Source organism: Ovis canadensis, chromosome 14 (assembly GCF_042477335.2).
Source record: "Ovis canadensis isolate MfBH-ARS-UI-01 breed Bighorn chromosome 14, ARS-UI_OviCan_v2, whole genome shotgun sequence".
NCBI classification, from domain to species: domain Eukaryota; kingdom Metazoa; phylum Chordata; class Mammalia; order Artiodactyla; family Bovidae; genus Ovis; species Ovis canadensis.
The window spans coordinates 64051776-64064233 of record NC_091258.1 but is presented as its reverse complement, the minus strand read 5'-3'; the positions used below and the strand labels follow the sequence as shown (position 1 = coordinate 64064233).

Here is a 12458-nt window from a genome sequence, read left to right as displayed (position 1 = left end):
CTGCAGCCGCTGATTAAATATTCACGATAGGAAAACAAAACAAATGCCCCTCCTGGATTTTCCGGTTTCTCCTTCCAACTTCCATTTCCTCCCTTATCCTTCATATCTTCCTTGCTCGCTCAGACTTCCTATTCGTGCTTTTCCTCCGACATTTCTTCCTCTCCCTTCCCTCAAGGGTCCCTAGGTTTTTCTTCCCTTCTTTCTTTCTGCCTTTATTCTTCTCTAACAAAGTAAGTCTAGAGCCTTGATTTCCCCTTTTTCTCCTTCCATGCAATTGGTGTTACAGTTTCCCCTTCGCGCTGACCAGAGCTTCGCTCTCTCCCTTCCTTCTTCAGGGATTCCTAAGCCTCAGCTTCCCCGCCTCCGCCGCCCTCCTGGTGTTTGTGCCTCAATTTCCCCTACTTTCCCCTTGGAGAACGACCCGCCTCCCGCCCAGCGGCCCCAAGATGGCGCCAGAAGCGTCGCTCCGCCACCTGACGTCATCGCGCCGCCCTCCCTTCTCGAGCCGTCAAGAGGGGTCGAGGAGGAGGTGCAGGAGGAACATCCTTCAGAGGGCGTAAGGAGGCGGGCCCTATCAGTAGGGGCGGGCCCTATCAGTCGGGGGCGGGCCAATGAGAAAACGTCGCTGGAGGATTGGTTGGGTGCTGCGGAGGGAGCCCAACGCCCGATGCTATTGGTCCAGGGGTCGGAGACGTGAGCGTCGATTGGTCCAACGGCAGAGGCCAGACGGACGACGATTGGGCGCACTCGGCCATCCGCGCGGCGGCCAAGGAGGAAGGTGGGAGGGGCGTTGCTGCGGGCGATCGGGGGCGAGAGCGAGGCTGCGGAGCAGGCGAGAGGTGACGGCGGGAGCTAGAGAGGGCGCAGCGGTAGGGTGGCCGCGCAAGGGGAGCTGCGGCCCGGGTCCGGGTCCGGCCCCGGGGCGTGCGAGACGGCGGAGGCGGGTACGTGCGAGCGGGCGCGTGAAGGGCCGGTCGGGCTCCCCACCCTACCCGTGCGGCCTTCTTTCGCCACCTCGCCTGCGCACTGAGGACCGGAGCGGGGGCGCGCGCCGGGAGGTGGGGCGGAGCGGTACCAACGGCCCGCGGGGTGCGCGGGAGACCGGGCCGGGGCGGCGGGTGGGAAGGGAGCGAGGAGTCGTGGGAAGGGCTGAGTGAGGAGGGACGGGGCTCGGGCTGGGCGCTATCGGGGACTTGGGTGCGAAGGGAGGCGTTCGAGTGTCCCCGGGAGGGTCTCTAAGGCTCCAGGGAGTGCGCGGCTAAGGGCTTGGCTGTGGGACAACCCAGGATGAAGGCTGGACGGTTAGAGGACAGCTGGGTGCCCGGGGAGGGGTTCCGGCCGTGAGAACGGAGGTGGTTAAGTTGACGTAAAGCGAAAATCTAGTTATGGCTGGAGAGTTAGGCTCATGAGTTAGGTCTTAAGTGTGAAAAGATACCAGGAAATGGATATGCCTAGAAGGGAGATTTAGGGCGAGGTGGAGGTCCCAGTGTGAAGGATGGGGATGAGTTACATTAATGTGAAGAGTTAAATCAAAGTATGTGGGGAGGGAGGGCGAGCGGGGAGCGTTGAGCACTCTTGGAATGGGTTGAGACCTGAGAATGGGTCTCTGTGTAAAGAAGTTTTATGTTATATGAAACTGTGGTCTTCGTGTTTATCGAGTAACTTGAGAAGTAGTCTTTTTGGAAAGTACCAGGAATTAGGTCAAGGTGAAGAGTAGGAATTGGGCATCCCTGGAGGATTTTAGGGTGGTGAGAGTGATCTGTGTGTCTTGGGTGGGGCAGGGGGTCTGGGTAGCCCCAAGGTTAATAGGCTGATGAGAGGGGCTTGGGTTGTTAGGAAGGAGGATCTGGCTGGCTGTCAGGGTTAGGGTGCTGATGCAAGGTTTAGGTATTCTTAATGAGATTTGGACAGTGGGAGGAGTATGTGGGAAAGGAATCTAAGCCATTATGATGAAGAGTAGTCTGGATATTCTTGGATAGAGTATGTGTGGGATCTTTTTGCAGAAAAGAGGAATTTAGGTATCAAGAGGGGATCTGAGCATCCCTGCAGTGGGTTAGGGTGGGGTTGGGTCTTTCTGCAGATAAGAGGGGCTTAGATTGATATGAAGAAGGGTGTCTAGGCATCCCTAGAATGGGTTAGGGTGGGAGGAATGGGGTCTTTCTGCAAGGAAGAAAAGGTCAGATTAGTAATGGGGGGGGGAGGCGGGGGTCTGTCCCTGGAAGGATTAGGGTGAGGGTGGGTCTTTTTTAAAGAAGGATCTGGGTATCCCAAGAATAAGTTAGGATGGGAAGGGTCTTTTTTGTGAAGAAGAATATGTGGAGAGAGGTTCTGGGAATCCCTCAATTGTCCAGGATGGTTGTCTATGAAGAAGGGGCGCTTAAGTCAGTATGAAGAGGGGGCTGGGTACCCCAGAGGGACTTAGAATTGTGGGTGAGGTTTCAGTGCACAGAATAGGTAGAGGATTAAGGCGATGAGTGTCTGGGTGCTCTGGAGAATGAGTTAGGGTGGTGGGAGGGGTCTAAGTGTGAAGAAAGTTCTGGCTGTCTTTTGTGAAAATAAATCTAGAAGTTCTGGGTAGGCTATTAGGGTTGTGGGAAAGGGCCTTAATGTATAGAGGGAGTTAAGTAATTTGAAGAGAGGGACCTGGGAATCATGGGAAAGTGGTTAAGGTGGGCAACGTCTGGGGGTGGAGATGGGTTAGGCCAATGTGAGAAAAGTTTATTGATGTGAGGAACCTGGACACCAAAGGGAGAAGGTTAGTGGGTGATGGGCTATGTGCAGAGGAGCGGGGTTGAACCATGAAAAGGTGCTGAAAGTGGCCGGGCATTGGGACAGTCTGAGTGGTTGAGGTGTAAAGAGAGAGAGAACCTGGGGGTGGAAGCAGAGGAGGAGCGAGCTGTGAGAAGTGGGCGGTCCATGCCTGTGTGAGGACTCTCCTGGGCATGTGGGGTAGGGATGGGGTAGTGTGTTGGTAAGGAGTCAGTAGAGGAAGTACTGACTGAAGAGGTTCCTATGTGGTAGGTTGGGGCCTTGGGCCAGCTGTGCGGCAGGAGAATGAAGAGAGTCAGCAGGTTGCAAGGATCTGGTGGTGGGAATTTAATGCGAGTTGATTCAGAGATGAGATTTAGGTAGATTGACTGGGAAGGGACGGGGGGAAAGGTTTTGTGCTTGGTGTTCTTGTGTGTTCAGGAGAGGAAGGGTTGTTAGGGAGTGGGGTGGGGTAGAAATATGGAAGCAAAAAGTTAGAGGGGGAAATAAATCTAGGGTTTTGGTAGAGGAGTGATAAAGGGAAAGAGTTGTCCCTGGGAAGGACTGAGGAAGCAGTGACTTAGATATGATTTGTCCCCACATCTCCTAGCCCAGGGTGTTGCCACCGTCATGACTGAGGAGTCAGAGGAAACGGTCCTGTACATTGAGCACCGCTATGTCTGCTCCGAGTGCAACCAGCTCTATGGATCCCTGGAGGAGGTGCTCATGCATCAGAACTCCCACGTGCCCCAGCAGCACTTTGAGCTCGTGGGTGTGGCTGACCCCGGAGTCACTGTGGCTGCAGAGGCAGCTTCTGGCACGGGCCTCTATCAGACCCTCGTCCAGGAGAGCCAGTACCAGTGCTTGGAGTGTGGGCAGCTGCTCATGTCACCCAGCCAGCTCCTGGAGCACCAGGAGCTGCACCTGAAGATGATGGCTCCCCAGGAGGCAGTGCCAGCTGAGCCAGCACCCAAGGCACCTGCCCTGAGTTCCAGTACCATCCACTATGAGTGTGTGGATTGCAAGGCTCTCTTTGCCAGCCAGGAGCTCTGGCTGAACCACCGGCAGACACACCTCCGGGCCACTCCCACCAAGCCTCCAACTCCGGTTGTCCTGGGGCCCCCAGTTGTCGTGGGGTCCCCCGTGGGCCAGACCCGCGTGGCTGTGGAGCACTCGTACCGCAAAGCAGAGGAGGGTGGGGAAGGGGCAGCTGTCCCGTCTGCTGCCGCCACCACCACTGAGGTGGTGACCGAGGTGGAGCTGCTCCTCTACAAGTGTTCGGAGTGCTCGCAGCTCTTCCAGCTGCCAGCCGACTTCCTGGAGCATCAGGCCACCCACTTCCCTGCTCCCGCCCCGGAGTCTGAGGAGCCCGTCTTGCAGCAGGAGACTCTGACCCCAGCGCCGGTGGAGGTGCCTGTGTCTCAGCCTGAGCCCGTGCCCTCCTCTGACCACAGTTATGAGCTGCGCAACGGGGAAGCCCTCGGGCGCGATCGCCGGGGGCGCAGGGCGCGGAGGAACAACAGCGGAGAGCCAGGCGGGGCAGCCACCCAGGAGCTCTTTTGCTCAGCCTGTGACCAGCTCTTTCTCTCACCTCACCAGCTACAGCAGCACCTGCGGAGTCACCGGGAGGGTGTCTTCAAGTGCCCCCTGTGCAGTCGTGTCTTCCCCAGCCCTTCCAGTCTGGACCAGCACCTTGGAGACCACAGCAGTGAGTCTCATTTCCTGTGCGTGGACTGTGGCCTGGCCTTTGGCACAGAGGCCCTCCTCCTGGCCCACCGGCGAGCCCACACCCCCAATCCTCTGCATTCTTGTCCGTGTGGAAAGACCTTTGTCAACCTCACCAAATTCCTGTATCACCGGCGTACCCACGGGGTTGGGGGTGTCCCTCTGCCCACAACACCAGTCCCCCCAGAGGAGCCCGTCCTTGGCTTTCCTGAGCCAGCCCCAGCAGAGACTGGAGAGCCGGAGGCCCCGGAGCCCCCCGTGGCCGAGGAGAGCTCAGCTGAGCCCACCGCCCCAGGCACCTACCGCTGCCTCCTCTGCAGTCGCGAGTTTGGCAAGGCGCTGCAGCTGACCCGGCACCAGCGTTTTGTGCACCGGCTGGAACGGCGCCATAAGTGTAGCATCTGCGGCAAGATGTTCAAGAAGAAGTCGCACGTGCGTAACCACCTGCGCACGCACACGGGCGAGCGGCCCTTCCCCTGCCCGGACTGCTCCAAGCCCTTCAACTCGCCCGCCAACCTGGCCCGCCACCGCCTCACCCACACCGGTGAGCGGCCCTACCGCTGTGGGGACTGCGGCAAGGCCTTCACCCAGAGCTCCACGCTGCGGCAGCACCGGCTGGTGCATGCCCAGCACTTCCCATACCGCTGCCAGGAGTGCGGGGTGCGCTTCCACCGGCCCTACCGCCTGCTCATGCACCGCTACCACCACACGGGCGAGTACCCCTACAAGTGTCGCGAGTGCCCCCGCTCCTTCTTGCTGCGCCGGCTGCTGGAGGTGCACCAGCTGGTGGCCCACGCCGGGCGCCAGCCCCACCGCTGCTCGTCCTGTGGTGCTGCCTTCCCCTCCTCGCTGCGCCTGCGGGAGCACCGCTGTGCAGCTGCTGCCGCCCAGGCCCCACGGCGCTTTGAGTGCGGCACGTGTGGCAAGAAGGTGGGCTCGGCCGCTCGGCTGCAGGCGCACGAGGCTGCCCACGCGGCGGCTGGGCCAGGCGAGGTCCTGGCTAAGGAGCCCCCGGCCCCTCGGGCCCCTCGGGCTGCGCGCACACCCATTGCCTCCCCGCCGCCCCTCGGGAGTGCGGCCCCCGCCACCCCTGCGGCCCCCGCCCGACGTCGCGGCCTGGAGTGCAGCGAGTGCAAGAAGCTGTTCAGCACGGAGACGTCGCTGCAGGTGCACCGGCGCATCCACACCGGCGAGCGGCCATACCCCTGCCCGGACTGTGGCAAGGCCTTCCGCCAGAGCACCCACCTGAAGGACCACCGCCGCCTGCACACCGGCGAGCGGCCGTTCGCCTGTGAAGTGTGTGGCAAGGCCTTCGCCATCTCCATGCGCTTGGCAGAACATCGCCGCATCCACACGGGTGAACGGCCCTACTCGTGCCCCGACTGTGGCAAGAGCTACCGCTCCTTCTCCAACCTGTGGAAGCACCGCAAGACCCACCAGCAGCAGCACCAGGCAGCTGTGCGGCAGCAGCTGGCAGAGGCTGAAGCCGCTGTCGGCCTGGCTGTAATGGAGACTGCAGTGGAGGCTCTGCCCCTGGTGGAGGCCATCGAGATCTACCCTCTGGCTGAGGCCGAGGGGGTCCAGATCAGTGGCTGACGCACCTCGTTTCCCTCTTCAGCACCACCAGGCCCGGTTGCTGAAGAACCTCCGCCGTCCCCTTAGGTCTCTGTACATTCTGTGCCCCTTTCCACTCCTCCCAACTGCCACGTAAGTTCTGTAACTGGATTTGTTGTCTTCTGAGGGGGGTGCTCTAGGGTCCTTGACCTGAATAAAGGTGGGCCCCCCCACAACTGTTAGCACTGGTGGCCCCAAGGTAAAGCAGTCAATAAAGACTGAGTTGGACATTTATGTGCTTTTGTCTGGCCTGACTGTGGGATGGTGGAACTTGGAAACTGTGAGCCCCCAGGTTCTTGGGTCTGACTTGTCATGGCTGCATCCCCAGTGCCTAGAGCAGAGCCTGGCAAGCAGTGGAGCTCAGTAAACGGGAATGCAGAACCTAAGAGGACTTGGAGTCCCTGGGCTCTTGGAGCAGGGACTTCCCTCTGGTCACAGGTAGGGGCAGTGTGGTTCTCTGACCACTAGAGGTCCCCAAAGCCCCATGGAAAAACTTGAAGCTGTTTCTGCTGGGGGGCAGGAACCTTTAGGAAAGTCTCCAGGTTGTTCTTACCACGCTGTCGCCCCTGCTCTGGCCTGATGTGAGCGGTCTCCTCCAAGGCCATCTGGTGTTCTCACCATGGACCCCTGAGGGCAAACGCACGTCTTGGAAAGGTATGACCTCGGGCAGTGGAGGAGGTGGCTTCTGGCACAAGATCCAGCTGTGGGGCTGGAGAAGATGAACAGTTTCTGGGGGTAGGAAAGTGCTCTGTCACCCACCTGGAGTTAGCCAACAGTTGCTTGTGGCGGGAGAGGTGGTTGGGGTGGCTGGCTGATGTTTGAATGCCTAATTTGTCTCAAGTGTTCTACATTTTTTTGAATCTTCACCCTGGTCCTGTGAAGAGAACATTTTGTAGGAAAGGAATCTGAAGTCAAAAGTAGTGAGGAGACTTATCCAAGGTCATTCAACCCACACAGGGCAGAGCTTGAATTTCAGCGTAGTTTCATTTGACTTAATTGCCTCTGTGCTTTCTCTACATTCTTCTGCTTTCTGCATCCTTGAGGGGGAGGGCGGTGGAGAAGAGATGGTGAGCATGTGACTGGAAGTGCCTGGCTTCTATGCTAGTCTTTGTCTCTAAGAGCCCCACCCACAGGGTTACTCCAGTCTTTTTGTTAGGATTCTTACTGGAACCCTAGGGAATGAGAGGTAAAGGGAGCTCTTTGCATTGAGACCAGTGGAAAGGGAGGCCTAAGAGCTGGCCTCTCAGCCTCTCCATTGCTCTTGATTGACTCCCTTCAGCAATCCTGTAGCCCTCTGTGTGCACTGGGGTTTAGGCTTAGGCTTCATTTTTTTAAAAAGGTAAAGCTCCCAGCCCTTTGAGATCTTGAAAGCTCCTAATGAAGAACAGCACTTATCTGTTAAGCTGTTGTTTTTGACCACAGCGTGTTGATCGTGGGCTCCATCTTTTAGTAACCTCATACCCTACAGAAAGGACTAGAACCATCTTAGCCCAGCATACCAGAGCCCCTTAATCCACGAGTAAAGATTCATTCTCAGACTGCTTGCTTTAAAGAAGAGCTGTAACATCGAGAAAGTCATGTCAAATAAATACTTAGAACAATTAGAGGATTTCTGTTTGCAAAACCAGATAAAAATCAGGCTGAATCAAGGGACAGGACTGGAGGGAAAAACCCTGAGGGTTCTGGTTGACTCCACAATAAAGATGCTTTCAGCAGAGAAGCAAGCTCTGTGACAGTGCCCGGGGCAGGGGTCACCCTTTATTGTGGTTCCTTTCTGGAGCCTCTAGTGAAAACTTTTCAAGACTCCCTTCTTGAGAAGTTTATGTGCACAAATGTGTTTATGAACAAGAATCATTGTTCACCCCACTGAAAATTCCAGTGTCTTCAGTTGGACCACGGTCCTAAAGAAGATGCATTAATCAAACTCTTGTTGGATGCTGGAGTTTGAGTTGGACAGGCAAAGGCTCTTGAACTTTATGTTTGGGAATTTCCCTGGAGATCTGGATCCAGCAGCTTGTCTCGAGACCTAGGAATCTGCATTTTGAACACAGCAATTTTGGTGGTGGTGGCTTGAAGACCCCACAAAGAACCTTGTATTGCTAGATTTTTTAGATATAGAAGGTGCTTCAGCAGAGCACTCAAAGGAACACAATGGTGGTCCTCTAGTGACAACGTGTTCTTCAAGGTGTGTGAGGCCCAAGAATGGCTGTGCAGGGGAGGCTGCTTGGAACAGTTGAGCACATTTAGGGGCCACAAGTGGATGCTGCTGAGTTCAGCTCTGGAGTGCCCTTGCATGTGCCTCTCCGGCTGTCACAGACTGGCCTGGGAGACAGTCCTTTCGGGCCTACATGGTTCTGACTGCATCCCCCTACAGGGAGAAGACTGGGACAAAAGACCAGTCTTCCAGCCCAACATGCCGCTCTCCCATCCCTACTGACTTGGCTTGAGAGTTGGAGAAGCACTTTTCTGTCTTGCCAAAACAGTGCAGTGCTGATAATTTTTAATTTTTTGGCTGCACCATGTTGTCTGCGGATTCTAGTTCCCTTACTAGGGATGGGACCTGTGCCTCCCTGCAGTGGGAGCGCAGAGCAGAGTCTTAACCACTGGACCATCAGGGAATTCCCAAAGTGTTAATACTTTCTCTCTTTGATCAAACCCTCTCCTACTCTTTTCCTTTCTCCTGTTCCCCTATCCGTCGCTGTTGAGTGTTGCAGACTCCCAGCACCTGTGTGTCAGGCATACATCAGCGGGTAGAGCGGTGGCAGGAAGACCTGAGACAGTGAGACCACCCACTGCCGATTTTTAGCGGTGAGATCTTAGGGATCAGCCCAGGGTCTGGTGTGTGAAGCAAGTCATTCCTGCCGAATGACAGGCACAAAAGTTGAGTGAGAGCACTAATGTCATTCTGAAAAAGAAGTCAGATGTGTATCTTGTATCACCAGACAACTTCAAAGTTGACTCTTTTTAAATGGTCTCCTGAGTCCTCTGTGGATAGAAGTAGGGAACTGCTCTCTGACTTCCTGATTTTCTCATAGTACTCATTTATCAAAGTCTGCTGGAGATCATCTTGAATCCTTACCACCGCCACAGGCTACATATTGTCCCGGTGTAATAGATGCCGACATTGAAGCTCACATACTGAAGGTCACATATCTATAAAACGGCATAAGAGTTATTTCTTTTGTTTGCATCACACGGGCATGTGGGATCTTAGTTTCCCAATGAGGGATCGAACCTGAGCACCCTGCAGTGGAAACACGGAGTCTTAACCACTGGATTGCAAGGGAGGTCCCCAGCAATGAGATTTGAATTCAGGAATCTGAATTCATTCTAAGATTCCAGACTTGTTTTTTTAATTGGTGGAAAAAAAATTGCTCAGGCCTTACTTCTGAACATTCAACAGAAGTAAAGCCTTCCCCTCCCAGGCACACACACGGCCACCCCACACCCTGAGTTCCCCACCACCTTTCCCAAGATAGGAGACCAAGGAGAGCAGGCAGTGTTTCTCTCTGTACAGTTTTTCATTTTTTATTTTTTGATGTTGTTCAGATGAATGACACACTCAAGTTACAAAAATGGGGCCTTAAAAGAAGCACATTGTACAATGAACAAGCAGATTGGAGTTAAGAACACTGAAACGCTAACCCGCTACCACGAGAAGAGACAGGGAGGGGGGTCCAGGGTGGAAGGGGAGGGGCTACACAGGGGACAAACAGAACTGAAAGGGGGGCTAACCTGGTGAGGATGGAGGAGAGGCGGGCCTCCTCCAGGGCCTGCTCCATGTCTGGATGAGACTCCTTGGTCTCCCTTGCCCACTACTAGCCACCTCTTCCCCTCCCCATTCGAACCTAGTCTTTCAAAGGGGAGAGACACCCACCTCAGAAAGGGCTGAACTAGTTTCATCTTCACAAGGTGGGGTGGTCACCTTGGAACAGCCTTGGATTTGGGAGGTGAAGGTGGCAGCAGTGACATGAGAAGCCAGAAAGGAGCCGGCAGAGAAGAACTGACCGAAGATCAGGCTCCTGCTTCTCTCCAGACTCCTCGCCCCTTCCCCACCCTACCATGATCCAAAGGGCCTCTCCATAAGTGGCTGAGAGGCCCCCAGTCACCCTGCAGTCATATAAATAAATAAATACTGAGCCCCTGGGCTTGGGGGGACAGGTTGGGGGAGGGACAGCAGGGACAGGAAAGGAGAGGAAGGGGAGGCAGAGGGGAGGGGTCACAGACATAGTAAATAGTTGTCTCCATCCCAGCAACGCTTCTCTCTGGATTTTTCTCTCCTTTTTGTGTTTGTTTAACAAGGAGCTAACATCTCAAGGACAAATACTTAAAAATATACATTATTTTTTCTTTTGTTCCCCTTTCTCATCGTCATCTTGCTTTGGAGACTGCTGAGGTCAAAGTTCAAACCGCATGAAGGAACTGCGGCTTGGAGTTTTTGTGTATTTTTTTTTTAATTTTTATTTTTTAATTTTTTTCACTTTTTTTTCCAACGTATAAAAAGGTAGCGGAGTTGTCTGTGGGTTTTTTTTTTAATGGTTAAATCTTTGGTTTGTTTCTTTTTTCTCTTGGAGGCCTTTATCTCTCGCACTTGCCTTTCCCACTCAGAGGCCAGTGGGGGCCCGCGTGTCTCAGTCTTGCTCAGTCCGTCTCACTCTCTCTCTCACTCAGTTCTCCCTACCCTGGGCTAAAGGGAGAGAGGCACCCTGGGGTTTGGGTTGGGGGAGGAGATCTAGCCAGGTCAAGAGGTGCCCTCACCACATGGCTAGTCCCTTACCCCATCTTCCCAGGGTGCAGGGCTTGGAGAGCCTCTCTTGGCCTTCCCCAGGGAGGAGACCTGCGGGAAACTCGGAGCCTTACCCTCCTCCTGGTCGTAGCCCCAGGTCATACAGAGCCTTGGTTCTTCACTGCCACTGACCCCGCCTCCCCTCCCCTAGTCTTTCCTCCCACTCCCAGCCCCTGCCTTCCCAGAAGAGGCCAGAGAGAGGTGTTTTAGTTACTGGCATTTTTTTTTTTTTGGCACAATTAAAAGGTCCACCGTTAGGTAGACCCAGTCTCCGTCCCTCCCTTGAGTAAGGAGGTCAGGGTTGGGGAGGAGAAATTCAGAGGGCTCCCACTTTCTCCAGTCCACTCATCCTTCTTCCTAGCCCAGGCCCCTGGCCCCCCACCTCAGACATCTCCCCTAGCCCAGAACCTGGCCTGGGGTCTCCTTCCCCAACCCCACATAAAGTTCCCCAGCCCCCCAACTCTCTCGCTTGCACACAGACACACGGACACAGGCTCTGTACAGACCACAAAATAAAAACGATGAGATAGTTTTGTTTCCCGGAGTCGAGACGGGAGGCTGGAGTGGAAGGGGCAGAGGGAGGTGGGGGGCATGAATTCCCCCATCACCTTCCTAACCCTGGCTCCCTCAGCCCCCCAGCCCCTTGCCCTGGCTGGCCCCCAGCCAACGATATTTGGTTTCCATTTTTTAACATTAAAGTTCTATGAGGTATTTGGTGCCTTATCTCGAGTCCTCGGGGGAGGGGGGCCCAGGGGGGAGACCTGGGGCACACTTGCCCCTCCCTCCCTCCCACCCCCTTCCCAATATTTGGTTTCACAGCTGTAGTTAAAGCTTGGGATTTGGTTATTTTTTCCCCCTCCCAGGAATTTTCTCTTGTTTTTTCTTTTCCCAGATAATGGGGGTTGGATGGGGAGGGTCCCCACCACCCTGGCTGCATGGGGGTCCCTCCACCAACGTCAGGGCGTCCGCCCATCCCTGCCCCCTGCTTCCTCCTCTCCTCTGCCCACTTCCTACTGGGGTGGAGGAGCAGTCCGGGAGGCAGGACTTGATGGGGAGGAAGCAGGATGAAGTGGGTGGTGGTGAGTCCTGGATTTTCTTTCCTTTTTTTTCTTTTTTTCCTTTTTTTCTTTTTCTTTTTTTTTTCTTTTCTATTTTTTGGTCTAGAATTATAGTTTATTGAGTCATCTCCACCATGCCTTCCATGCTGCCTGTCTTCTCGGAGGGGTTTTTGGTTGCAATTCCTTTCACTTGGCTCTGCTCAAACGTCCTTCCTATCCATTCAGGAGCCCTTGGCCCCATCTCCACCCTTGGGCTAGGGCCCAGGCCCGCTAGCCAGTCCCTTCTCTTCAGGAAATAAAAACGGACAAACTCAGAGGTAGGGTAAGGGCAGGGAGTCGGTTCAGCGGAGATGCTTACATTCTGGCGAGGATGGGTCGACCGCATGCCAGGCCCCATCGGTGCCAGGGTGGGAGGGGCAACCGCTCCACCACTTCCCAGACAAGGCACCCCGAGACCCCTGAAACAGCCGAGTCTCTGCTGCCTCCATGGCCCAGCCCGAAAGTTTCATTTCCCAGGTGGGAGAAGG

The 12458-nt window shown here is 55.2% G+C and overlaps 1 protein-coding gene across 2 annotated transcripts; it reads left to right on the top strand.

Moving 5' to 3' along the window:
- The first annotated feature begins 749 nt into the window (after positions 1-749).
- Positions 750-6321, top strand: ZNF574 (zinc finger protein 574). 2 transcript variants are annotated; one of them, XM_069550862.1, is made up of 2 exons: positions 750-944; positions 3359-6321. In XM_069550862.1, exon 2 carries the CDS (start codon positions 3379-3381, stop codon positions 6067-6069), a length of 2691 nt encoding a protein of 896 aa, XP_069406963.1. In that variant the 5' UTR covers positions 750-944; positions 3359-3378; the 3' UTR covers positions 6070-6321. The 2 variants fall into 2 exon arrangements, with proteins under 2 accessions (XP_069406963.1, XP_069406964.1); XM_069550863.1 differs by having other exon boundaries at positions 755-839.
- Positions 6322-12458: the final 6137 nt, after the last annotated feature.